This window comes from Neltuma alba, unplaced genomic scaffold, assembly GCF_004799145.2.
Source record: "Neltuma alba isolate B1F8T4 unplaced genomic scaffold, ASM479914v2 tig00012843_pilon, whole genome shotgun sequence".
NCBI lineage: Eukaryota > Viridiplantae > Streptophyta > Magnoliopsida > Fabales > Fabaceae > Neltuma > Neltuma alba.
This window is the reverse complement of record NW_021637231.1, coordinates 276079-303379: the sequence shown is the minus strand read 5'-3', so window position 1 is coordinate 303379 and position 27301 is coordinate 276079. Positions and strand designations below refer to the sequence as shown.

The following is a 27301-nucleotide window of genomic DNA, read 5'->3' as shown; positions in this document are numbered from 1 at the left end:
TTATTTGTCATTTCAAAATTCAGAAGGTATTTTATTATCATTTTCCTTTTCTTTTATTCCCAAAAAACCAAGTATTTAACTCTATATATTTTTGGTAGAACTATATATATATTTTTGAATGATTAACTATATATTTTCGATAGCCCACAAATGAACTGTGTAACCATACAAGAAACTCCCATCATATTAGCGAAAAACTCCTTTGAAACGTTTTCATTGTTCGATAATGCTATTTTTTGTCAATAAAATTTTTATGTAATACTTTGGAAATATGTGAATTATTAAAATCAGGTTAAGCGTAATTTAATTAAATTTTACAAAATTAAACACGCTGTGAGGGATAAGAACGAACTTTTAGCTGAATAAATAACATGGAATATATTTTGGAGATAAAACTTGGAAACACTCCAACATGGTTAGTGCAGGACAGAGGGGCGATCAAACCTCTTGTCGTGAAGCCATGCCCACGGCCATCAAGGACTCGGACAAGACGGCCAAAACAAAACAGTGAGAATTCATAGGATACGCACACAGCACCAGAAATTTCATTCACCCACGAGTAAACAGATAAACAAGAAGGGGAAAAAAAAAAGAAAAAGAAAAACAGAAATCGAAAATACGAGCTGATGATGATGATGATAGGAGAGAGAAAGAGGGAGTTAATTAAGTAGGAGAATTTAGAAAGTGAGAGACTGGAAGAGAGAGAGATGAAAAAGGCCGAAAAAGGTGGGGAGGGAGAAGCGGAAAAGGAGGAAAATTTAGGGGAAAAGTTGAGGAGAGGGGTATTAGCAGGCAAAAGAGCGGGCCCTGCTACTCCAGTGCTCTCCTGGAGGCTTTGGTTTTCTCACGATACCATCATTAAGGATCACCATCTCCATCTCCATCTCCATCATCATCACCAACCTTCCTCCGTCTCCGCCAGGAAGCTCGCCTCTGCTCTCTGGGAGTTCCACCACTACTACTTCCCAATGCATCGCCCTTCCAACAACGGTGTTTCTTCTGATCCTAGACTTCGCCGCCACCATCACTACCATCTCCACAAGGACAACCCTCCCACTCACCTTACCTCCTTCTTGCCTGATGCTTCTCCCAGTTCCCCTGATCAGGCACGCCTTCTCTGTCCTTTCCTCTCCTTGATTCCCTTATTTTGATTTCTGGGTTTACACTCTTCGTTTCTGAGGTGTTGGACCGGCTTTGTCTCGCAGGCCCTTGCAACAGTTTCCGACCTTGTGTTAGAGCCGAGTTGCCAGTGGATAAATCTGTGTGTTAATTATATGTGTCCCCCCGATTTATGTTTCTTTGTCTTTTTTTTTTTTTTTTATGTTTGTGGATTTTTAGTTAGAAATACTTTTCCTCTATGATTGATGCTGAAATGTTGCTTCCTCGAGCATTCAATTTGCCTGCTCAAAACATAGCAAGGCTTTCCCATTCCGCTAATATTATATTCATTGACATTGGTCTCGAAACTGAGGGCAGATTATGCCATCTTCCAATTTAATGCAGTTTAGTGTATTTTCCTGTAAATTGATCTAGTCAAATTTCAATTTCAAATCCTTAAATAGGTGGGGAATTTCTAAACCAACCGTAATGATGTAATTAAAATCAAACGCTCGATATGTTGCATTATCAGTAAATGCTGATACATTGCATTATTTAGACATCAAAATGACCTTCAAGGAAGAAGCCAGTCTTTCTTGAAGATCAACTGATGATTACCTTGGTCTCACTAACTGAAAATTCTGACCTTGTACTGTTCCTTGTAGAAGTGTCTAAAATGAATCTTGTGCATGTAATTGAGCTGGCAACGCTCAGTGAACCTTTTCAATCATTCAAAAATAAAAATATCATTAACGCTGTTCTTCAACTGATGTTTCGGTGTTTTCCCATCAGCCAGCCAGTGCAAGCAGTTTGAGGAGGCATGTCGCAGCATCCCTGATGAAGCATCACCGAGCACTTGAAAGAAACAATCATGCATTGCAACCTGTATCACCGGCAAGTTATGGTAGTTCCATGGAGGTAAGCATCAGTTCGCTTTCCCTGTTTGTGTTCTTCTACAATGCCGATGGACTGATTGTTAGAGCTGCCATGTGAAAGACTGATTTCGACTTAGGATCTTCACAACGACATCCTCAAATATTGTTTTGTTGAACTATAAATAAACTTGACATCTGTCAAGAAATTTGGTGATTTTATTGATGATAATGGTACCACATATCAGATTTAAATCAACAAGTAAATATTTTCTAGTACTTCCTTTTCCATTACAAATGACTCATAATTAGAACAGCTTGTTATGGATTTTATGTTGACGATTTTAATGATTACATATTGGCCAGCTTTACCTATTGAATAACATGCTTTTTAATATTTTTTTAAAAAATAACGGTGAACATGCTACCATAACTTGAGGATGATGGTCAATTTTGTACGGCAATAAGTGTTGCATTTTGTTGCTGCCCTTTTCTTGCAGATGGCACCTTATAATCCTGCAGTTACTCCTACGAGCTCCTTAGAATTTAAGGGAAGGGTTGGGGATCAACATTATAGTCTCAAGACATCCACCGAACTCCTTAAAGTGCTAAACAGAATCTGGAGCTTGGAAGAACAGCATGCATCTAATGTTTCTCTAATAAAAGCTCTCAAAACAGAACTGGACCATGCACGTCTCAGAATCAAAGAGTTGCATCGAGATCGGCAAGCAGATCGACATGAGATTGATGAGTTGATGAAGCAAATTGCAGAAGATAAACTGGTTAGAAAGAGTAAGGAACAGGACCGACTACATGCTGCTGTTCAATCTGTGAGGGATGAACTAGAGGATGAGAGGAAACTGCGAAAACGATCAGAGAGCCTGCACAGGAAGTTAGCCCGAGAGCTGTCTGAGGTGAAGTCCTCTCTTTCTAGTTCTCTGAAAGAGTTGGATAGAGAGAGAAAGACAAGGGGATTATTGGAGGACCTCTGTGATGAGTTTGCCAGGGGAATCAAAGAATATGAACAAGAAGTGCGTGCTCTGAAACAGAAATATGACAAGGATTGGGCTGAAAGGGCTGATGATGATAATTTAATTCTCCACATATCTGAATCATGGCTAGATGAACGGATGCAAATGCAATTAGAAGCAGCTCAGAATGGTTTTCCCGACAAGAAGTCAATCGTGGATAAACTAAGCCTTGAAATAGAGACTTTCCTTAAAGCTAAACACAATAATAGGAGCACGGAGAACCTGGTAGCAAGGGATAGAAGGAATTCTCTTGAATCTGTTCCCCTGCATGATGCTGTGAGTGCACCACAAGAAGTGGGTGATGATGATTCTGTAGGCAGTGATTCAAACTGTTTTGAGTTGAACAAGCCTAGACACAGGGGACCTATAGCACATGAAGATGACATTTTAGACACTACTGTTGATGAGTCAATAAAAGCCAAGCAAACAAGGAAAAAGCCAACAAGTCGTGAAAGGATAAAAAGTCATAGTCCTTCTAGCTTGCAAGTGAAGCTTGAAGAACAGGTGGCTTGGGCCGTGCCAAGTAACTCTAACAAGAAGTCCCAATCAATTGATGCAGAAGCACAACAGGAGAAGACCAAAGATACAAAGGCAGTTGAAGGATTTGAACAGAGTGAGGCAAGGGAAGACAGTAATAATTTTGACAGAAAAAATAGCCCCCTTGAACTGCAAAGCTCCAATAAAAGTCACATAATCGACAATCTCATCAGAAGCCAAATTTTGGCATCAGAAAGTGGAGATGTACATGCCGAGAGTAGTTATGGGGAGGCTTCCTGCAGTAATGCTGGATGGAGGAATCAAGCAAGTCCCGTGCGGCAGTGGATGGCAAGACTTCCATCCCAAAACCCTGAAATCACCGAGTCTTCGAAAGCGCCCCCAGGTTTAAAGGAGAACACATTGAAAGCGAAGCTTCTTGAAGCAAGGTCCAAGGGACAACGGTCGCGTTTGAAAGCCTTGAAGGGGGTTGCCCTTTAAAGGAATGTGAATTGTGATTGCATGAGGAGTTGAGTTCGAGAGTTCTGGTAAGTTCTGAGTTGGCTGATGAATTTTAATGTTTTGGGTATTACTTATTGCGCCTCTGCCGCTTCCTTTCAGCTCAAGAGTTTTGCTGTGTTCATACTGTATCTGTAACATTTTGCGTTCTGGATTTAGTCAATATACTAGTATAGGCGTTGTCGTATAGCTGAAAGAATCAGGTCAACTTTAAAGAACAAAGGAAAATGTACAATCTACTATTCTGAAATGCAACTTGCAACATGGTGGGGTTTTCCTTAAACAAGTCCGACTGACTAGAAGCAATACAATCTGCGGCGAATCGATAATTTTGAGAATTGAGACCAACATGGCACAAATGTAGTCATCAACCGATGAATATGGAATTTATACAACGCAAAAATCCATATTTCATTTAAGAATAGCATGAGTTGGCATGTGTCTGTGTGCTCTAAAGGTGCAAATTAGTCAATAATCAATGAACACCATAAGTCGTCTGAAGGAGAGGGGGTGTTAATGGAAGGCTGGGCTTCACTCACCTCTCTTTTTAATTCTCAAAAACTGCATCGTCTTTAAACCCAGATGAAGCAATAGAAATATCGTTCACGTATACGTAACTTGCTTTCTGGAAGGCTGTCTCTCTTCTACTTGGCAATTGAAAGTTTACGCTTGACTTGTCATGGCTAGTGTAGTAGCTCAACATATTCATTAAGTATTGTAACCAAGGCAACGTGTCAATCGAGTTTCACAGCAACCAAACACGTTATGTAGATGAGATAGTCATCAGTATCTTTTTTCGGCAATTTACAGGGGCCGTTACCAACAATACAGTGAATAAATTAATGGCATATTAGGAGCTCAACTAGACGGTCCTTTAAAATACGAGACCAATGGAAGATTAATGATTCATAGCTGAAGATGGTATGAACCCATAAAATTAGCTCGCTATTAGGTTGCAGCTATTCGGTGTCGTGATGGGCACATGCTCGGCCTCGACGAGCCAGCACAAGATTGGAACTTTGGCAACAGTTTGTCCGATTTACAATTCTAGTTAATGTAAAGAGTCTTTGGAACGGTAACTAGAGCACGTTTGGGAGATGGAGAAAACATGTGAAACATTTCCTTCTCTGGGATTCCCTGAAATTATTGACAGTGTTTGTTCATCCAGATATATGACGGCGGTGCAGAGCGTATGAAGTAGCGGACCTGAGAATAGCGCAAAAAGGATAACAGTCAAGGGAAGATTGAAGAAGGGAAAAACAGAGATATCACCCGATTACCTGTCATATAGATGGGGTATTTTCTGTCCTCTGTATCCCCAAGAAGCGAAAGGAAATCCTCCTTTGTAGTTTTTGGCCAGGAGAGCTGCTCGTTGCTGCCTGCTGATCGAGTTCTCATCTTGTATCTTCAAAGTAAAGCTTGAAGTTTGGTGATTCATCTCGTTATGACCTTTAAGGATTAATCTGCATGTACCACACATGTTATGGTGTTTCCAGACGGAAAACAGGACACTTTTCCTTTTCATTTGCCTGATTGGTATGCAAATGGAGATACATAATTGCATGGAAGAATGGTGTTTTGCCCACTTCATAGACTGAAACGCGCTTCCTAGATGCAGTCTCAACATTCAAAATCCTGCGTGTACTCACTTCAATCAGGTTATAACTATGCCCCACTGAAACCTCTGGTGAGCGGATTCTCTGATGAAACAAGGGCATAGTATGAAAACATTGATTTCATCAATCACCAATAATTTATAATGAGAGAGAGAAGCAGCAATTTCTAACATTCAATGCATCATCTATGCTTGTAGCTTCAAGAATGTCCCGAGAAACAAAGTTGCGGCCAATGCCACCAGCCACAAACTCATCTTCGACCGGGGGCACTGAATTCAGTGTGAACACCTGGGCAACATACAACCAAATTTTGCCCTCTGAATAGAGTTGATTAACATGTTTTACTCTTCATTTCACTTGACAGTAAACAATCCCAATAAATAAATTTAAAAAATCATATCAGATTTTACTGATTGAAGGCACAGAAGTATTATTGGGTAGCCAAATCCTAATTAAATAATGGTTGATGCATGAAAACTTTTTACCAGTCCATGGCTATTGAACCCAAAGGCACAGCTTGGGAGTTCTCCAGCAGAAGTGTAAGCTATAAAGAATATTCCATTTGGCAGGATTCCTTTGATCAAGCAGCTGCGAGAGTCCACAGGGGAAACACGCCGGATAGTAAAGCCATTCCATTTACATTTCGAAGCTATTAAGCAGAGCATATAACTAAGGTTACGTATGGCCAAGCAATGCAACATTTGCATCCTCATCGTGCGCTGCAATGGCCATAGATTCTCCAACAAGAAGAACATCAGAACAGTCATCGGAGGGATCCACGTTTGAACTCTGAGCTCCTTGGGGAATAAAAGCAAGAATCTCCTTCCTGAAGTTAATGAGTAATATCTGCAGTAAAGCAGATTTTGCTTTCAGTGGCATTTGCTAGTACTAGAAGCTAAGAAATATGAAATTCACAGGAAAGTGAAACTTACATGAAGAAAAGGAACTTCGCTTCCTTCTGCAGTTCCTAAAAGCGCATCCCAGTAAGTGGGGAATTTGGAGCGATTGTTATGAAAGAGAGATTGAAGAAGAGAGCGTGATTGAGGGGTTTGAGCAAAGGGAAGGAGCTGATTTTGAAGAATGAGGTCATTAGCGAGCCTACTCCTTATCTGATTGGAGAATTTTTGGCCTATAAAGAAACCCATTTGGTAAGCATTCTCGCAAGGTCCCACTTGGAACATCTCAAGTCCTTCGTCTCTGGAGCAGGAGGAGCTTCCCATTTCGCCTCTGTTACGGGAGCAAAGAGCTCAGGTTATGTTACCCTCTTGTTTCTCTCTGTCTCGATTTGATTTTCATATGGAGCAAAATCCCAGCCCATTGGTCATTTACTCAGTTATTAATCAACTCCTTGCGATTGACTCAAAAATCAGCCTCTACTCAACCCTATCTCCATTGCTCAGAATTCTGTCTCTAATTTATAAAAAGAGGGCCTTAAATTTTTTTTCCTTTTTGCACCTAAATTGATACCATCGGCATTAATCAATCCAAAAAGTTACAAATAGTCCAAAAGAGAGTTCAAAACAATCTCATCAATATAAATATATAATCCTGGTAAATGGAGACTCTGCCCTACTTAATCCGCTCAATCCACCTCACATCAACAAGGGGATTTCAAGGGAAGAAAATGTAATATTTGTTCTTATCACTTCAATAATACATGAGAATTACACAAACTTTTTCACAGCTTCCAAAGGTCTTCCCGCTCATTTATTCGCTCCTGCTTGGAGACTGAGTCTTACTCCCACCTTTCACGTAGCATTACACCAAAACCTATTTCAACAAACGCTACCCTCGAGAAGCCCTGCATAATTAATTTTAGATAATGAATACATACTTTCAAATCCATTACAATATATTACCTCTGATATTTAATATAAAACTCAATTAAATCATTTTAAAATATTATATTTATCTTTTTTTTAAAATTAATATGCTCGACTCATAAACTAATACATAATCTAATGGTACACATAAATATTTTAGAGATATTATGTAATATATGTCATAATTAAATAATTTTTTGTAATTTTTTTAATTTTTTCAAATTAGTGAACTAAATTTTATATTAATGACTGAATGTAATGCAAAAAATTACTAATTGAAAAATGAATTAAAGGTATATAATGTCAATGTGAGTCCTGTCAAACTGACTTAAATTGTTTTGATAGAAAGACAAACCTAATATATACCTAATTCGCTAAAAATATATATGATATTGGAGCTCTTTTTTTTTTTTGGGGTACAAGATATTAGAGCTAGTTGATTTAAAGCAGCTGAGATTTAAACGGAGTAACAAGCCCATACAGGGGGGGGGGATGAAACACAGATTAAAAAAAACAAAGGAAAAAAGGAGCAAGAGGAATGTTAGGACGTATCAAAAAGTTACACATCGGTTAATCGGAGGATGAATTGAAGATATATAATATTAATGAGTCCTATAACATTGGCTTAAGCTATTTTGGTAGAAAGATAAATCCAATACATAACTAATTCACTGAAAATCTAGTAAAATCAAATGACTACAAAACGATTAGTAGCAAAATTAATTTGAAACTTTAGGGTGTATTTGGTTGGAGGGGAGGGGAGGGAAAATGAGCCCCTCCTCTCATTTGGTTAAAAATTTTGGAGGGGAGGGGAGCTAAAATGTCCCCTCCCCTCCCCCATTTTGGCTCCCCTCCAAATTGGGGGTTTTTGGAGGGGAGCCAAAATTTTGGACCATTATGCCCTTATAGTTTTTTTAATATTCCACTCCTACCCATAAAATATATTATTATAATATTTATTTCAAATAAAAAATATATTATCCTAAGTAAAAAATAAAAAATATATACATTATTATAATTAAAAATATATTATAAAAATTATTTAAAAATAAAAATTATTTAAATAAAAAATTATAATATATAAAATTAATTGTTTTTTATAAATATATTATTTATTAAATATATTTTAAAGCTGGAAAAAAAGATAGCCTAAAGAAAATAAAATTTCATTTTTCTTAGAGCATATAAAATTTGTTAATTTGATTATTTTAAATATATTATTATATTAATTAGAATAAAAAATTACTATACCAATTTTTTAATACACATATTAACATGATAAGACTGAATTTTTATTAAATTATATAATTTAAATTAAGATGTAAATTAATTTATATAATATATCAATAAAAAACATAAACTAATATGTAAGGGTAAAATGGTAAATTGATTATTACTATCCCTCCCCTCCCCTCCTTGAACCAAACAAGGGATCATTAAATACCCTCCCCTCCCCTCCTTTTTAATCAAACCAAACAAGGTGAGGATAAAACCTCCCCTCCCCTCCCCTCAAACCAAACAGACCCTTAGCGGTTATTAAATTGGATGCAATCTAAATGGGACAGAGTTTATGATATGCTATGTATTTGTTTTTTGGGAGCAAATTATGATATGCTATGTATAACATTATAAATATAGCCGGCACTAACTTTTAGTTACGATGAGAATCATGAATGAAATAAGCAGATATGAGTTAGTGCGATGTTAGACACACATAAGAGCGAATAATGTTTTTTTCTTTTCAAAGAAAGTTTGTAGATTATACAATACAAGGATATAATTCCAATTTCAATAGAAAATTCAATTTAAAGATTGCAATATATGTTTTTTTCCCTCTCGCGCTGGATAAAAGGATACTTTTGATCAGTTTTGAGATTATACTTAGTGCCATTAATGATTATTGAAAAGAAATTATTATTAGCAGCTTGGGAGGAAGACAGAGATCAATTATCTCAATTCCATCTGTTCCCCACTACCAAATAAAAGTCAAGGGAAAAAAAGGGCCTTGCCTCCTTTTTTATTTTTCTCTTTTGGGGTTAGAAGATAATCTAGTTGCTGTCACTTCATATATAAATAAATCTTAATTTGCATGGCATATACTCTAGTTGATATCTGGCAAAAGAAAAAACTCTAGTTTTTTGTTAGATTATAAGTATCCGTTTAATAGAGGTAATCATATTCAAAACATCATCAGGTATTAAATATAGATACTTTTCCCAACAAAAATTTAAACTTTAATTTACTATGTTGTAAGGGACTAGTCTTTTTTAAACCCAACCACTCTCGCTGATAATTTCTCTTTTCCTCTTCCAAGAGGGGGAAGCAATTTGGGCTCTCTCAATTAGTTCCATTTCTTTGGATGAGCACGTTTATTTATGGACTTAAACAAAATATTAGACAAATTAGAAGTTTTAAAAACTTCAATTCAGTACTCATCATACAACCTAAAACATGCAAAATTTAACATGGATGATTAAAAATTCTAATATGTAATTTTTCAAAAATAAATTTATTTTTTAGAAAAATGTTAATTAGAAAATTATTTTTATTTTATATTTATATTTATTAAAATAAAAAATTATTTTTTATATATGAAAAATTTAAATTAAATCTAAACGATTTAAAATTATTCTGAGTGTCCTAAATTAAGACGAGTAACTGATGCTCATCTTTGTGATGAGCGTGAAATATTGATGGGCATGAAATGTGCTCTTGAATATTAGTTCTCATTTTCTTGACGTTTGCACATTAAATTTTAACTGTTATATAGTAAGTTCATTTTTAAAAAATATTACAATTTTTCTATATGTTAATTACGAATAACTAGGAGTGTGGTATTTTATAATAATTATCCGTAATAATGATCTTTTGCATATGGATTCCAGGAACCACATCACCTTAAAAAAAAAAAAATCGCCTTTCCAAATGGATTGGAACATGTGGACCCAGTGAACAAAGAAAAATCAAACACCAGGCATTATAAAATCTCATCATCAGATGCAGTTGTTAATCCCATTTAGAATAATTTGATCAGCCACGAGGCCACTATGTATAGTAGATTGTTACATAGCAAATGAAGATCAACAAATCCCAATAAAGTTATTAACAAAGGCGGGAGCGTCCATAAATGAAATGGACATATACAAATTATAGAGCTCTCTAGATTTTGAATTTTGACAGGACAACCTTTTCCTCGGCAGTTTCCTTCAGAGGTGGTTGTTTTCTTCTTTGCAACGTTGGTTTTGATAACACGTATTAAAATTATACGGTGCTAATTAGAAGATCTTATTTGTTATAATATTTTGTTTCATAAGGTTTGATAAGAATCTCCAGCTAATAAAAAAGAATATTATAATCAGACTCATGAGATATTTCTCTCAGGTTATTATAAGCAACCATCGTGCAAGATTTTGAAACATCATCAATTACCTCTTTCATAAAAGTTGTGTCACTTTCCCTTAGCCAACCCTCGCCACATCCATGCGTTGAATTTTACGATACAGTGTGTATATTTAATTATTAATACATGATAGGATGAAGTTACAAATCAAATCAAGAGCAAGATCAGTAATAATTAACTACGCATTCGGCATTTGATTTAAAAAAACAAACACTATAAAAAGAAGTTGAAAACAACTCATATAGTGTTCTTTTTTTCTCTGTGCGCGCGCTCGTGTTTTTAAATTACACGGTCGGTTATGGAAATTCTCGATCCGACGGTCTTCTGTCGTTGAACGTATGATCTATCATCTTTTGAACAACTCTTGTATTGCTCATCCGTTTCCTCCACAGTTGAAACTAAGAGAAGCAACAAAGAGCACAAGATAAGAGTCCAGAAATAATAGAATTTACAGTATAAAATCCTCCTATAAACGACGGAGAGGATGGCGATGATATGGAATGGTTTAAAACAGATTATTACCAGATCCTGTCCACGACGGCATCTTGACGATGCATTTCGCTATATATAAGCAAATTATTGATGCTTCAAGCCCAGAAAACCTTACCCTAACGTTTCAACAACAAACAGGGACAAGTACAAACGTTTGCCTGCCCCAAAACTTGACGAAACCTGCATAACAAAACTGCACTGGGGGAGCATGTCATGCCTTTCCTTTGCATATATAGAGTAGCTAGTTTAACAGCAAAACACACACACGCACTCTAACCAGGAAGGTGCAAAAAGAAAACAACGGAGCGAGTTAATTAGTCGGTGGAAGTGATGATGGAAAACCCCAAATAAAATGGAAAAACACTCGAGGAATAATGAAAACAAAGAAAAGAAAAGGGAGCTCCCTTCAGTCCAAGTACAGGAAGCGTAAGATTCAAATGATCTCCCGCATCATTCACGCATTTACTGAGCCAGAGTGTGTCCTCTTTTGTTGACTCAGTATTTGGATGAATGAGTCGGCAGCTAATTAAACCCTACAGCCACCCATGAGTGGACCGAAGGAAGCTCTCTTACTCTTACTCTCTATGTGCCACGCGTCGATCTTCCTCACCATCCACAAAACCTTTCGATGATGAGCCTTCACCTGGACGATGGTCTTTTTATACAAGGCCGAGAGAGACGAGTTAGGAGTTCATCATCACTTCAGCTCAACGTTTAAGACAAGTATAATAAACAATGCACAAGTAGCGACTAATTAAACATAGTTTTCTGTTATAAATAAAATAGCCAAAGCAGAGAAGGGCCATTCATTCGTATTGCACTTAATTATCCCCTCGTTGGAATACTAGAGCCGGCCAATTATTTCTGTTAACGATGACAAATAATAGCATCTGTGTCTCTGGCGACTTTGAGCATTTAATATTTCATTGATCAAAGGCAGGAACCGAAGAAGACCAGTTATATGGGGTCGATTTATGCGAGTGTTCTTTCTTTTGAAACTATATAATACACCGGCTTATAACAGACATGCACTTGTTTGGCGACATGGCGTGTCTTTGCATTCTTAGATTGTGCCATATATTCTTAGTCTTTTGTGACTATATCTATATGTCATTACTTAACTCCTGTCTTCTGCCATCTATAGTGGGAAAAAAGAGGATTCTTTCAACTATTTGTTTTCTTTTAGCCAGCTTTTGATTAACAACATTAATTTATTGGCTAATAATAAAGCATATGTGCTTCCGTATATGTACCATGTATGTGTGTGTCTATATTATAATTTTCATATTTTATCAATCAGAGAGAAAACTATAATGACAAGACATTTAAGCCCTAGAGATTCCAAGAGAAAACCTAATGTTCCTAAGGCTTCAGATTAATCACCAGCTGAATGACAAGGCTTTAGACTGGTATAAACCTAGCTATTTTGACAAGACGTACAATAGCCTTTGTGTGTGTCTATAGCGCGTCTAAAGTCTGATGGGAACATTCAAATGTTCGAGTGAGTATATTTTAAATCTCAAATGTGCTTACCTCTGGAGCCCAATAATTATATATATTTATATGCAACCGACAGCTAATCTAGCGCAATGGCTAGCCTTGAATTTAATAAACTACGAACTAAATGCAACTCAAAATTAATGTTTTTTTTTCCAATCTTTTGCAGATGAAAATTATTCATTTGCATTAAACATTGTTGCCAAAAAATGATGACAAAAGATTCGAGGTGTGACTAGATATCGATGGAGGGTCATATCAAGGCAGAGATATAGCAGGATGGCAAATGAGAAAGTGGAATCAGAGAGCCAATAAAGGACTCGTGTCTTTGGCTTTTGGCTTTAATTTGCCATACGCATTCTGAATAGTGAGCGGCATTTCAATTCCATCAGTCCAAAACGCCTCTATGGATATCGCTCCATTTTGCTTCTTCTTTACTCATAAGCCGAATATGAAGAATATACTAAGAGAGCAAAGCGACATAAAATACATAGGTGAACATACGAGTTTCACGTCTTATAATTAATTAGGTCTAAGATATATTGTGTTATTTTTTCTCATCATCTCTCTCGAAATGTACTCTCTACAGACTACAATAATAGGTATTATTTGTCCACCTATCTATTCTATTATAACTAAACTTCAACAGTTCGCTTTGGATTCTTGATTGGAGACACTACGTATATATTAGGACAGCTAATGAAAAAGAAGAGTTACAACATATATACTGAGCCAGAGATTCGTGTCTGCAACATGAGATGACAATGTGAAGAGGGAGCAGAAAAAACAGGAGCAATGCAATGCCATAGTAGGGCAATTTTTCCACCTTTCAATTATTATATACATATATGTATGTATGTATGTATAAAAACATCCACTTGGGGAGATATTTGCTTAGATCCCTGAAATGACTTTGTGCCTTAATGGCCTCTGTGTTTCTCTGTTACATGCACATGCTCTTTTAGAAAGGAGCATTTAACTTGCTGTAGCCTTGAAGGGAACGAATCAACAAACTCTCGCTCCCTTTTCCCCAAACTAGATACATAGATGGTAACGGGATCATTTTGTTGAGTTACAAATACAGGGTTGTCTGTATTAATATTTGTAGAACTACTGTTGTCGTAACTAATTTTTATAAATTAAAGTTGAGAAAAAAAATTAATTAGTGTAATGTAATTTATGTTTAGATGAGCTTATATAAAAGAGTCAATTTGAAATAATAATTTTATTTACATGATATATTTTTCACACTGAAAAGAAAAACTAAAAGCCAAAAATAAATAAAAATTATTTTAACTTGAATGTTAATTTTGTGCAAATAAACTAACACGACACATTATATTATGAACTTGATATATAGGTTTTTTTAAAATTTATTTATATACTATTTGGAGGAACTTATTGCCGACAAGTCATGCGCATGATCAATATTCAGTACAGCATACAGAAAGTATATGTCCCACTAAAGAAAGGGGAAAAAAAGAAGAAGAAAGGGAAGTTGCACTGCTTGTGGTATAAATCTCTATGTTTATTTTATATATAGAAGTTGGACAAATCATGAATGGTTGTCCAATTCTATCTCTTAAATTCCCATGAGTTTCGAGAGCGATAATTATTCAAAGTTATCACCAATTGAAGGTTAATCAAGTTTAAAGAAAGTCACAGTCACTGCTTTTCAGGGACAAGGCATATGCATAAACTATATATTCCCTTATTCTCCCCTTTTCACCACTTCTCTATCTACAATGATTCGAATAAATGACAAGAGAGAATAGTTTTTACAGGTTCTACTACATGCACCTTTATCTGATGGCATCCAAGATTAATATTTGATTAGTTTAGAAATATTTTATCTTTTTCATAAATATTTTATCATGTACTCTGTTTAAATAAAATTTTAGAATTAAAAATTAATTCTTTAAACGAGCTTTATTTGTTACTTGATATTACCAGTAGCTTATTACTCATTGATGTTTGGTTTAAAGTTGTATCAACCAGATTACAAAATGAGCAATCTAGTTAAAAAAGGGATTTCTTGAGGGAGGCATTCTAACCGCAAAACTTTGATTCGGATCAATCAGCGTGAATTTATTTTTCATTATTTGTTGAGAGTTTCATAAAGGTACTGCTAATTTTTCTACGTATGATGGTGGATTTTAGTTTACTTGGTAGTGGGCTTTTTTATCCAGACACGACAAATAGTAAAAGTATTTACTCAGATGCTATAAGATCAAAAATATTTACTCAGATACTACACTTGAAATCGTTCAGACAGTGAACGAGTTTAAATTTGTACAGGAGTTGTTCAGGCAAAAAACGACTTCAGTGGGACCCACATCCAAAATATGAAAGTTGTTCTTGGTCTGAACAACTTCAGTGGGACCCACATCACAAAATGGAAGTTGTTCTTGGTCTGAACAACTTCAGTGGGACCCACTATTTGTCTTACATTCCATGCGTTTTCAGCTTTCGTATTCTAACCTAAAAACAGGATCAACATATTGCAAATGGTTAATGCCTACTTGTGAGCAAGCTGCAACAGCATGCATACATGGAAACTTTTCTGCTTGAAATTCTCCACAATCACATTTTCTATCAATCAAGTTAACCTTGCAACAACGACGAAATTGACGAAGTTGAATATTGTATGGCTCCATAACCTCAAATGATGTTGATATTCTATCAAACTCTCGAATAACACATCCAGATGCACCTTGTGTTACTATGTCTAACTTCTTTGTTAGTGTCTCAGAAAACACTTGACCAGCTGCAATTTGCGCATGAACTTGTTGGGCACGCTCTATACATGGTTTTGTAAAGTGTGCCCAACAAGTTCATGCGCAAATTGCAGCTGGTCAAGTGTTTTCTGAGACACTAACAAAGAAGTTAGACATAGTAACACAAGGTGCATCTGGATGTGTTATTCGAGAGTTTGATAGAATATCAACATCATTTGAGGTTATGGAGCCATACAATATTCAACTTCGTCAATTTCGTCGTTGTTGCAAGGTTAACTTGATTGATAGAAAATGTGATTGTGGAAAAATTTCAAGCAGAAAAGTTTCCATGTATGCATGCTGTTGCAGCTTGCTCACAAGTAGGCATTAACCATTTGCAATATGTTGATCCTGTTTTTAGGTTAGAATACGAAAGCTGAAAACGCATGGAGTGCAAGACAAATAGTGGGTCCCACTGAAGTTGTTCAGACCAAGAACAACTTCCATTTTGTGATGTGGGTCCCACTGAAGTTGTTTAGACTAAGAACAACTTTCATATTTTGGATGTGGGTCCCACTGAAGTCGTTTTTGGCTTGAACAACTTCTGTACAAATTTAAACTCGTTCACTGTCTGAACGATTTCAAGTGTAGTATCTGAGTAAATATTTTTGATCTTATAGCATCTGAGTAAATACTTTTACTGTTTGTCGTGTCTGGATAAAAAAGCCCTTGGTAGTGACTAAATAGGACGAGAAAAAAAGAGTTTGTGTGCAGTTTCTTTTGACCTTTGTTTCCCCTGGTCACTAGTTTGTATTCAGTTTATTTTTTTTAAAAAAAAATTCAAGACCTCACGTAAGGCGTCGAATCATCCAGGTCTCCTTGATTATTTAATCCTGCTTCCAGTACTTACTAAAAAAAACTTATTAACTAATTTAAGTAAATAATAAAAAGTAATTAAGTTAATTATTTGTAATAAACAGTATTATTTTTTTTAAATATCCTTATTAATTAAAGAAAAAATCTCAAAAAAACCCTTAGAATATACGAAATTCCTGCTTGGATTCTGAAATTGTGCAAATGACAGAAAGGGCTGATGACCCAATCTATCATTTGTAAAATTAAAAGGAATTGCCAATTTTGTCCTGGCTAAGCAAAAGCGAGTAATTATTTTCTAAATGAATCTAGGTAACACTTACACTGTTTTATTGATTGCATGATTAGTTGTAGTTAAGAATAAGGTACCTGACTACGAAAAAGTGAGTGGTTATTATCTACACGAATTGAGATAACATTTATATTGTTTTGGTGATTACATGATTAGTTATAGTTAATAACAAGGCACCTGACTATGAAAAATTGAGTAGTTATTTTCTACATGAATTTAGATAATACCTAAACCCTTATAATGATTCCTTAAATCATTGAATAAATACAAATAAGAGTAAAGTTGTCAATTTTTTTTGATTTTACAAATGACAGATTGAGTCATTGATCATTTCTGTCATTTACACAATTCCAAAACTCAATCTGAAATTCCTTATATTCTAAGAGTTTTTTTAGGATTTTCTCCTAATTAAATGTGTTAGATAAAATTATCATCTCTATAAAGACTATTTTAAAAAAGATAGATAAATATAAAAGTAAAATGGATTAAAATGTTATATTTAAAATACAAATAAAAATTAAATTAATTTTTTTATTAAAATTAAAAAGAAGTACCATGTGAAAAGAATCACAAAGCAAGGACAAACGACTCAGAAGTCACTGGAACATGATATGATCTTCCCTTTTGGCTTGTTCAGTGTCCCTTGTCAAGTCAGAATCTAACCTTTTGCTTTAATCACCCCAACATTCATAACCCTCCGCAGCCTCATCACTCAGATCTGGCAATTTCTTTTGTAATAAAAAAATAGCAAGGAACAACACGCTCATATAAAACTAATTAATATCAATCAATATAATATTGTCATTTTTATGAAGCTTTATCCTCACGTGATCCACCCAATTCATTTTGTATAAAAAGAGTGTTAGGGTGAAACCAAATCATATGTTTTGAAAAAAATAAATTTTATAAACAGATTTTAGAAGAATAAATTTTGAGAATAAATTTTGAAAAAAATGATTTTCATAAAGTAAGAATGGTTGGATGGTTATGATAATTAGATGAAAGATAGATTTTAATTTATTTTTTTGTTTGAAATAATAAATTTGTAAATGATAAATGATATATGAAAAAATATAATTAACTAATATTATCTCCGATCTTTAGTATAAGAGCTAATTGGGTGTTCAATTTAATTTTGAATATAAAGCATCAATTTACCTTATCTTACATGTTTATTCATTTTTTTAAAAGTAATCCTTGTGTTAATTTGCACATATTAAAGTTTTTATCAAATAATAAAACCAATGCACATCATTAACAAGTATTTTAGAGAACGTAACACGTATTTATTATAAATAAATAATTTAACTATTTTTTTAATATTGACAAATTAGTTATCTAGCTTTTATATTAAATATCAAAAACAGTAATTGATATGTATATGTATTTTTATATCTCAAAGCATGGTTTTATGCCTTCAAAAGCAAAAAGAAAATTTACTTTATGAAAAACCATGGTTTTCAAATAAGAAGTGATTTTGTAAAAAAATTATGGTGTTTGGTTACTCTTATTCAAATCATGATTTCAAATTCAAAAGTGATTTTGAAAAAAAATATGGTGTTTAAAAGTAAAAGTATTTTTAGGGTATACAAGTAAATATGTGAAGAAGTTTGTCTTGATTTACAAAAATACTTTTTCAGCAATCCAAATACCTCATAGATGAATTTTTCTCAAAAACCATAATTTCAGAAGTACTTTTACGGTATACGAAGTAAATATATGGAGGAATTTGTTTCGATTTACGGAAAAGTGTTTCTGAAAAGCATTTCTGTGGTTAGCCAAACACCCCCTAAGAAGGTGTTTGGATGAAACCAAATCATGATTTGGAGAATAGCTTCTGGAGAATAGATTTTTAGGAGAATAGATTTTATAAAAAAGTGATTTTGATAAAATGAGAGTGTTTGGATAGTTGTTATCAGAAACACTTTTTATATGTATAAATTACCAAAAAAAGTATAAGTTAATATGATAATAATATAAAAAATAGATTTTATAATATATTTTAATTCGAAAGAATAAAATTGTTAATAATATATATTTTTTACCAACATAAATAATAATATATAAGATAATGTAATTAATAAATAATTAATATGTGTATATATATTTATAAAATATAAAATTAAATATATTTATAAAAAAATAATTGAAGAGTGTTAAACCATATTATTGTTAAGATCTACTCTAATAGGAACAATCATACTCTCCAATTTGAGTCAAGAGCAGAATGGATTCACTTCCTCTGAAATCATGGTTTTAAGCCCAAAATCACGGTTTGTTAATTTTTCTATCTGCTTGACAAATCTGGGACCCAAAACTAATATAATGTTGAGTTCCAAAACCATGGTTTTTTATGTTATCCAAATAGGTCCAATGCAGCCATATTACCAAAAGAGGTTTTGTACCTTGTGCAAAATAATTTCCCCAATTATACGTAGCAAATTATATTTATATAAAAAGTTTATAACCTATCGTACTATTTACAACCTATGAAATATGTGATTTGCTTATCAAGTTTCTTGCAATGCACAAAATTTATAATGTAAAATCCTATATCTTGTTAGTTTTTTTGGGGGGGGGGGGTAAACAGTGAAATTAAAGCAGCAAAACGGAAACAAAACAACAAACTATCTGGTCAATTTATTTTATACTTTGATTTATTAAAGAGTATTTACATAGTACTTACAAATTACCTACCAATAAGGTTCTTACATTAACAGCAAAATTCAAACTCAATACGTTGTGGGTTATGAGTCGACTCTTTACAATCTGAACCAATTCTTATTAATAGTTTAGGTCATTTCTATTATTATTATTTTTTTGGCCAAAGCATAAGGATCTTCTCATTGAAAGTAACCCTATTCAAGATACTATTAGACATTAAATATGGACATCTCTACTAACTAGGATCTTGATTTGTCATGTTGTGAGAGACTAATCTTTTTTACTTGACTTAATCCTGTTAGTGGTTATTTCTATGATTTCATCATGGTAATGGGAACTAACAATATCCAGAACTCTAAGCCCAACACCCTTGCCCACTTTCTCGACCCACTGGGCTTTCTCTGGGCACTCCGCATTTTGTTGAGCTGTCAAGGCAAAAGCGAGGAGAAACCCCAACACCCTTCCCCCGGGGTCCGTAAAAATGACTCAATGGTCAGTACAACTTTTTTCTTCACTTTGTTCTGCTTGTCGGAGGTTGCTCATGGAATGGGCCGGGCCTACATGTCTCTCCCTTCCCTCGCCGTGCCATTTATTCTGTCTTTGCAGTCGTTGAGTTGGTTTCATCATCATCGCCATGACCTGATCTCTTCCATTTGCTTAATTGCTTCCCACTTAGGATCGGAAATGTATCTCCTTGCATCGTAACGAGAGAGATTCTCTCTCACTTCCACACACCAAGCAAGCGATTAAGTCCCTTCCAGTCATCACTGATCATCACAATGCCTAAGTCAATTGCGACTTTTTGGTCCTTCTGTTGGGTCCCAATCTCAAGCATGCTTCCTTCTTTGTTGAAAGTTTGCATCATTGGAATCATAACAAATAAAGACCCTCCATTACTGCTTTTTTCATAATCAACAAAACTTGATTCAACCCTTCCACATTCTTCTTTAAGCTTTGGAGTTTAATGGGATCTAACATGAGCTGGCATTTGTTCGTCTCCTCGGCCCTCAATTTGCTTTTCTGTTCTCTTGCACACAGCTCGGCGGAATCTGCCACGCAATCGTTGAACTCTTTTGTTCAAGAATATGCTTACAGAACGGTGCTCAAACACCGGCCTCATACGGGTGCTCTATACGATGCTATGCTTCCCCAGAATCTGTCAGGTATGGATGTTTCAGTGGTTCGTCTTCGGAGCCGAAGACTGTGGAAGAGAGGAGCTAATTTCAGCTACTTTCAAATCCCACCAAAGACCATCACCATTCCCCACGTCAGAAGATTGGCCATTGTGTATCAAAACTTAGGCAATTGGTCCTCTCATTACTACAATTTGCCAGGTTACTCACTCGTCACTTCTGTGGTGGGTTTCGTCGCTTTTGATGCCTCTAATGTTTCAGATTTAAGTATCAGAAATCTGACTCTCACCACCACGGGGCAACCCATATCTGTTCAGTTCCCAAATACTACTTTCTTGGCTGGTGTGAAGTCGAGGGCAAGATGTGTAACTTTCAGTGCCAATGGAACATTTTATATTAGTGAGATGATGAACCAGAATGTGTGTCACTCCAGAGAGGAGGGTCACTTCACAATTGTTGTTCCATTGGAGAGAAAACGGCGACGATGGTATTTGTGGGTGATTGGTTCTGTGGTTGGATTCTTGGTTTTGATTTGGGTGATGACTTATGTGGGAATTTCATCGATGAGGCTTTTGAAGGCTAAGAGGATTAGGGCTATGGAGAGACAGGCCGATGAAGATTTGGTTCTTCAGAGTAGGTGGGTGGGAACTAGCAAAATGCCATCAGCAGCTGTGACTAGAACTCAACCAGTTCTTGAGTGCAATGTTCCCTAGTTCTTTGCGTTTTTTTCTTTTTTAAACTGTCACAGAGCTAATTTTTCTTCTTGTAACTGCATAACTTGATTTGCTTTTCTGGGCAATTAAGAATCTGCTCTCTATTTTGGCCAAAATGAGCAAATGATTAAGTGCAAAAATGTGGTTCCGTGGTTGATTATTATTAGTGCCGTAAACTCCGGATAATCAGTAGCCTGAAACACGGACGGATCCAGGATTCAAGTTTGGGAGGAGGGAGATTTGTGGGGGAAAAGGTAGTCTTGAAAAACATATGTAAAATATTCTTAAAGTTAAATTTAATTTCGTTCATATTATAAAATTAACCAATAAAAATTTATATTAAGCCTTTTTTTTTTAAAAAAAGATGCCCTTTAAATAAACTAATACCACCTCCCTTTCTTAACATAATATAAGAACTTGTTAGACTAATTTAATTAGATTAAGAAAGATTTCTAACGTAGTTATTTTTAATAAATAAACGTTATCTTTCTTGGAGTATCATTGCTAATCATGTATATTAGTTAAAACTACCAATTGATCGAATTTTTAAAATATACAATTACTATAGAAATTATTTTTGAAAAAATAGATAAATATGAGAGACAAAATAATGTATTTGCAACTAAATTAAATGTTGAACTAGTTATTATATTAAAGACTAGAAATAGTATGTAGTTTGCAAGAAATTGTGGTCAATTTTATTTTTCGATTTCGGATTGTTTACAATTGAAAATGCAACATTTTATTTATTGTATTCATTAAAATATACAAGAAGAGAAAAGAAAAGGAGAAACATTTTGAATTATAAAAAATATGATTTATTTTATTATGCCACCTAATCATGGCATAAAAAATTAAATACAAATTAACGCTTTTATCCTCAAAGATAAAAGAAAATACAAATACACAAAATGATTACTAGAAACCAAAGGTCATAAACATGCAAAAGATACAAATACACAAAATGATTACTAGAAACCAAAGGCCGAGATAAGAGTGTTGAAGCTTCCCAAGTTATGAATACCCAAGGAGACAAAATTTGAAGAGCAAATTCGCGAAAGGTACTTCGGGAATAGAAAGGGAAAGATACAAGTCTAGAAACTTGAAAGAGAAAGCAGAGCAAACTAGGTCCGGGTATTAAGCCAATGGATCTTGTGGGATCTTGGCCAACCATATCTGCATACTGAAACAATTCCGCAAAGATAAAACATTAAAACATAACTGAGTGACATTTGTGTGTGTGTGTGTGTGGGGGGGGGGGAGAGAGAGAGAGAGCAGCATGCATCCCAGGATGTACTGATTCGCATCTTTTCTTCACACTGCCTAGTTTTGCAAAACCGTTTCTATTGCAAATTCAAGGTCCGCTGCCAAACTAACCAACATAGCATCCAAAAGCCGGCTTCTCAACCCTATATAGAAAACACCGCTCGAATAGTACACCCTCCTTACCTAATCCTCGCCAAATCACCCAAATCTAGATTCCAACCTTTTCCCATCACTTGAACTTGGTGGATTTATTCTGAGCATAGCCACAGATCTTCTGGGCATATTAAAGCTAGGCTCATGTATACTTTTTCGATCACTTCTTATTGCTTTGTTACTTTCAATATGGGGAGTTCCTAATGGAAATTACATGCAATATCGTCAAGCAATATGGGAGATGCAGGGAGCATGGCAGCGTTCTGGTATAATAAATAACGAAGGAACAAATATGTTTTCAACTCAAATTACCAGACTTACATAATAAAAGAATAATTATTGCTCTCACTAAAGCTAAGTTCAACACATTTTACAACATAATCACCAAGGAAACTTATGCTTAAGCGATGATTTATTACCGAAAATCCAAGAAATTCGTGTCTAGCCACCACATACCAAAATGAACAAATCTAAAACAACCGAAGTCGATGATGCTTATAAGAATACATGGGCACTGGCACGACAGATGCTTTTGGTTCAAAATAAATAATAAAGGGGCAGCTACAGTACAACCAAAGACTTCAAGCGACAACTTGTCCAAAGAGCTGCTTGCGGATCTGCAATACAGAAAAGAAATCTTCATCAGGACTCGGTCACAGCAGACGAGGTTAACAATGTCATCTGATACATACAAGTGTTATTAAATGCTTCAAGACCCCCACATCAACTAAATATACCTTCCAAAACAGGAAAAAAATTCCTAAGAGATACGTGATTTCTTAATACATGATACACAACAGAGTAGTCAATTCTGATTCATGAACATAAAATGACAACAAAATATAATAAACACGCCAAAGGAAGTCAGATAGTCATGGTATCTCTCTTTAGACGGAAGAGATAGAGTGCCAGCAACAATCGGTGAAAATGACAGACAACAAGCAATTGAAAATGTGTCATCATCTTCGGCAAAGATAATAATCAGCACTAATAATTGCCATAAATAAAGGAAGTTTCCAGTAACAAGTTGAAATAGATCTTAAAGTTAACATTTCATGGAAAAATATTACCTCTGGAAGCTTTTTACGGAACACCACATCCAGGCGAGCATCAAGGCTATTTTCAAACACAATCTTCCCGTCTCGAGAAGCCAATACTACACCTCCAGAACTGGCCAATGACAAATACAATTAGATCGTCGGAGCTATAAAGGAATCAAAATAAAGGGATCACACTGAAACAACTACAAACACCAGAATCCTGGTTACTTTCAAATAGTTTAAACCTGATGCTTTTTCAACATAACCTGAATGAAACAAAAGATTACAAAGAGGACAGAAGATATTACCACCCCAATGAAAAACAATGAAAGTCCCGCACAGAGGATAGTTTAGTTTATGTGCAAATAAGACTTGAATCCAAAAAAAATTAAGTGGGATTCAACTGTAAGATTACCAGTAGGGTTCATGAGTATTATGATGACCAGGCGCAGGAGGAAGATAGACTTGCTTGTCAACAATTATCTCTGGTGGGTGAACATTTGCTTTATCAGCATACTCCTGTGCAGCTGAATCCAGCACATGCTCCACCAATTTTAGGTCTTCTTTCCGACATCGCAAGAGGACAGAAGGCTCTTTCAGTCTCAGCAAACTCTGCCACAGGCAACACTTCCTTTAAAATCCAAGCCAACATACTTACAGGCGGCAAGTTCTCCATGAAAGTAACATCAGAGCTTACTATGGCATGATTTTTCAAAGATGACATGGACACAGCGGTGTCACAAAGTAAAGCAAAAAATAGTCTCATGATCACACACTGGCATCTTGACACAAATGCAAATAATACATTATCATAAAATTATAATGATGATGATAATGACAACAACAATTTACAGTGATGGTCAAGATATGAAAGTCTACAATTTTTACCTGAACAATGAGATCTTTCAGAAGCTGTCTGTACACATGGGGATTGGGGTGATGACTCACATTCAAGAGGTCCTTCGCTGCAGCTTCCTTCATGGAATTAACCACATCATCTTGCGCTTGAAGAACCTTTATGCGAGAAGCATTTAGCTGCATAGAGTACTCACTGCAATAAAACATTGTCCCATGCATCAATTAACCTCAATCAACACCCTTTTTGCTATTTAGAAATAAGGATAAGGACAGAATCTCAAGGTGGTCTTAATGGTGAAAAATCAAAGTCCTTTCGAGGCCCGGAGCTCTTCAGAGCAATACCCTGAATTTAAATTAATTACACCAAGATACCAACAGTTCAAAATTAATTGAATCTCGAAACTAAACACACATAACGACAAAATCAAAACCAACCGATGAAAATGTTATCTTGCTGATTCTGTCCCAGTCCATATGGATCAAACATTAATCATTAACAGCTTGCTTAAACAATTGTCAACGAAAGAAGTAGGGATGGACAATTTCGAATTCAAGAATAAAGAAGGAAATAGAAAAAGCCCAAGGTATACTGAGATAGAAAGCAAGTTACATCTTTTTCCGAATTTCAACTTGCTTCTGTTTGCGCTCGTATTCTTGTCTGATCTTCTTTTTCTCAGCTTCAACCAACTGTAACTTCTCGATGTTGAATTCCTACACAGACACAGAACAACTCTTCAGCATCGAACCAATGGCGATAACAAGCGGGAAACGTACAACAAACTCTAGATTCACAATGAGTAAACTGCACATAAAACAATAATTGGCAGTTCAAAGGAGTAAACAAAAAGATCGAAGTCCTTAAAAGAAAAAAGCAAAGAGAACAGAGTGGTACTTCTTCAGCAGACACGGCGATCTCGTTGGCTTTCTCCTCAGCTTCCTGGCGGATAAACCTCACCATCTGCTGGATTTGCTTGGAGACATCTGCGTCGTTCATTTTATCAGAGCCTGTGAGAGTCGAATCGGAGAGGATCGGGATTGTACTACTACAGCGGAGACGCAACGCCCTTCTCTTCTCCGATCGCAAATCAGAGAAATTATTTGCGAACGACAACTCCTGTACAGCCTTTATTTATCTGCCTTGCATCAACCGCTGGCGATTTACGGTTTTATCATTTTACTCTGAGACTGAAATTAATTATTGTTTCTTGCGAAACATGCGGACATTTTTTTTTATTAATAATAATTTTTAATTTAATTTTTAGCGTCTAATAGAAAAATCAACATCATTAGCACTAACATTAATATTCGTCGGCAAAAAGAAAAAAAACCTTAATATTATCATTAATCACACTATAACTTACTTAAACCTTCGAATAAGTATTATCACCATATAATTTAATACAAATATTTTGTAATGCTAAGTTATACAAACCTCTAAACTTTCACCTTTGGAATAGAGGTAGGGATGGAAATAGGCCAAGTGGCCTGTCAGGGACTTGTGACCTGGCCTATAAATAGCCTGGCCTGGCCTGGTTTCTTTAGATATCAGACCAGGCTCAGGCCTGTAAAAGGCCTGTTTACTTTATCAAGCCAGGCTCAAGCTTGATAGTAAGCCTGTTAGGCCTGTCAGGCCGCCTGGGCTTGTTATCTTCTTTTTTTTTAATGTTAAAATTACAAATTGATAGGAGGGAATCTGCTATTCTGATTGGTTAATTAAGAAAACTCCATTCACATAAACGTGTTATTTAGAGCCTATTGCATGCTTTATTTCATTTCCATTCTCTATAATAAAAATAATTGATGCATGTATAATGACACATATTTGAATAGAGAAAGAAAATATAAGTGCATTAAAAAAAATAAAAGCATTATTTATTTATTTGATCCATGCTTTTCATATTAATCTTATATAGAATATATATATATATATATATAGAATTGACCTATTATGTTTTAGACCATATATATGTGTGCTCAATCTAATTCTTATTATAATAGTTACTTAATTAATTTAAATAAATAAATAAATTATAATAACTGTAACATTTTTTTTAAAACAACCATGTGTAACAACATGATCAAATATCATTTTGTTAGTAAATTAGTTTGAATAAATGATAAATTTAAAATATAAAAGGAATTAAGGATGTTTCATATTTTAAACTAGATCTAGTCATCAACTAATTTTTATACTAGAGATGGGATGAAGTGATATTTTTATATCAAAATGAAATTATGTTTTCTAATAATTTTTCATATTAGATATTTTTTTTGGACATAAGAGGATATGTTTTACAAATTGTGTTAATTTGATAATTTCATATTTTTTGTTTGTATTTTAGATCAATTAGGTTGAATTATTGTAATTTTGAATTAATTTATGTGTGTTTAAAATTTGTTTAAAAAAAAAAGGCTTCTTAACAGGCTACAGGCCAGGCTCAGGCCGATTAAAAGGCCTTTTACAGGCCACAGGCCAGGCCAGGCCTGTTTCCACCCCTAAATAGAGGTGAGAATCATGGCTGATCCTTCAGGACTGGCGGGTTTAAAAGAGCCAGCCCTCTAAGATTGAAATTTCAAAAATACTCTAATTTACTAGGTTCGGCCCTTAAGTTACAGAGCTTAGGACCAACCCGCGAGCTTTTGACCAATTTAAAAAAAAAAATTCTTAATATTTCTCATATTTTTTATACAAAAATAAAAATAAACCAATGAAATTGTTAATAAAAGATATAAATATGAATAAAATTAAGTCATAAATACAAAATATCAT

The 27301-nt window shown here is 34.9% G+C and overlaps 3 protein-coding genes and 1 pseudogene across 3 annotated transcripts; 2 read left to right on the top strand and 2 right to left on the bottom strand.

Moving 5' to 3' along the window:
* Positions 1-433: 433 nt before the first annotated feature.
* LOC114731747 (uncharacterized protein At5g41620) lies at positions 434-4277 on the top strand. Its single transcript, XM_028918995.1, has 3 exons — positions 434-1106; positions 1891-2016; positions 2471-4277. The coding sequence occupies exons 1-3, from the start codon at positions 708-710 to the stop codon at positions 3974-3976; spliced, it is 2031 nt and encodes a 676-aa protein (XP_028774828.1). The 5' UTR covers positions 434-707; the 3' UTR covers positions 3977-4277.
* A 408-nt stretch (positions 4278-4685) lies between these two features.
* On the bottom strand, positions 4686-6831 carry LOC114731690 (uncharacterized; annotated as a pseudogene).
* A 13465-nt stretch (positions 6832-20296) lies between these two features.
* Positions 20297-21354, top strand: LOC114731743 (uncharacterized). The gene is made up of 2 exons (XM_028918989.1): positions 20297-20725; positions 20819-21354. The coding sequence occupies exons 1-2, from the start codon at positions 20333-20335 to the stop codon at positions 21212-21214; spliced, it is 789 nt and encodes a 262-aa protein (XP_028774822.1). The 5' UTR covers positions 20297-20332; the 3' UTR covers positions 21215-21354.
* A 1570-nt stretch (positions 21355-22924) lies between these two features.
* LOC114731744 (V-type proton ATPase subunit E-like) lies at positions 22925-25650 on the bottom strand. The gene is made up of 6 exons (XM_028918991.1): positions 25424-25650; positions 25142-25242; positions 24562-24724; positions 24089-24285; positions 23704-23803; positions 22925-23250 (listed from the first exon to the last, which is right to left on the bottom strand). The coding sequence occupies exons 1-6, from the start codon at positions 25523-25525 to the stop codon at positions 23215-23217; spliced, it is 699 nt and encodes a 232-aa protein (XP_028774824.1). The 5' UTR covers positions 25526-25650; the 3' UTR covers positions 22925-23214.
* Between the last annotated feature and the right edge of the window lie 1651 nt (positions 25651-27301).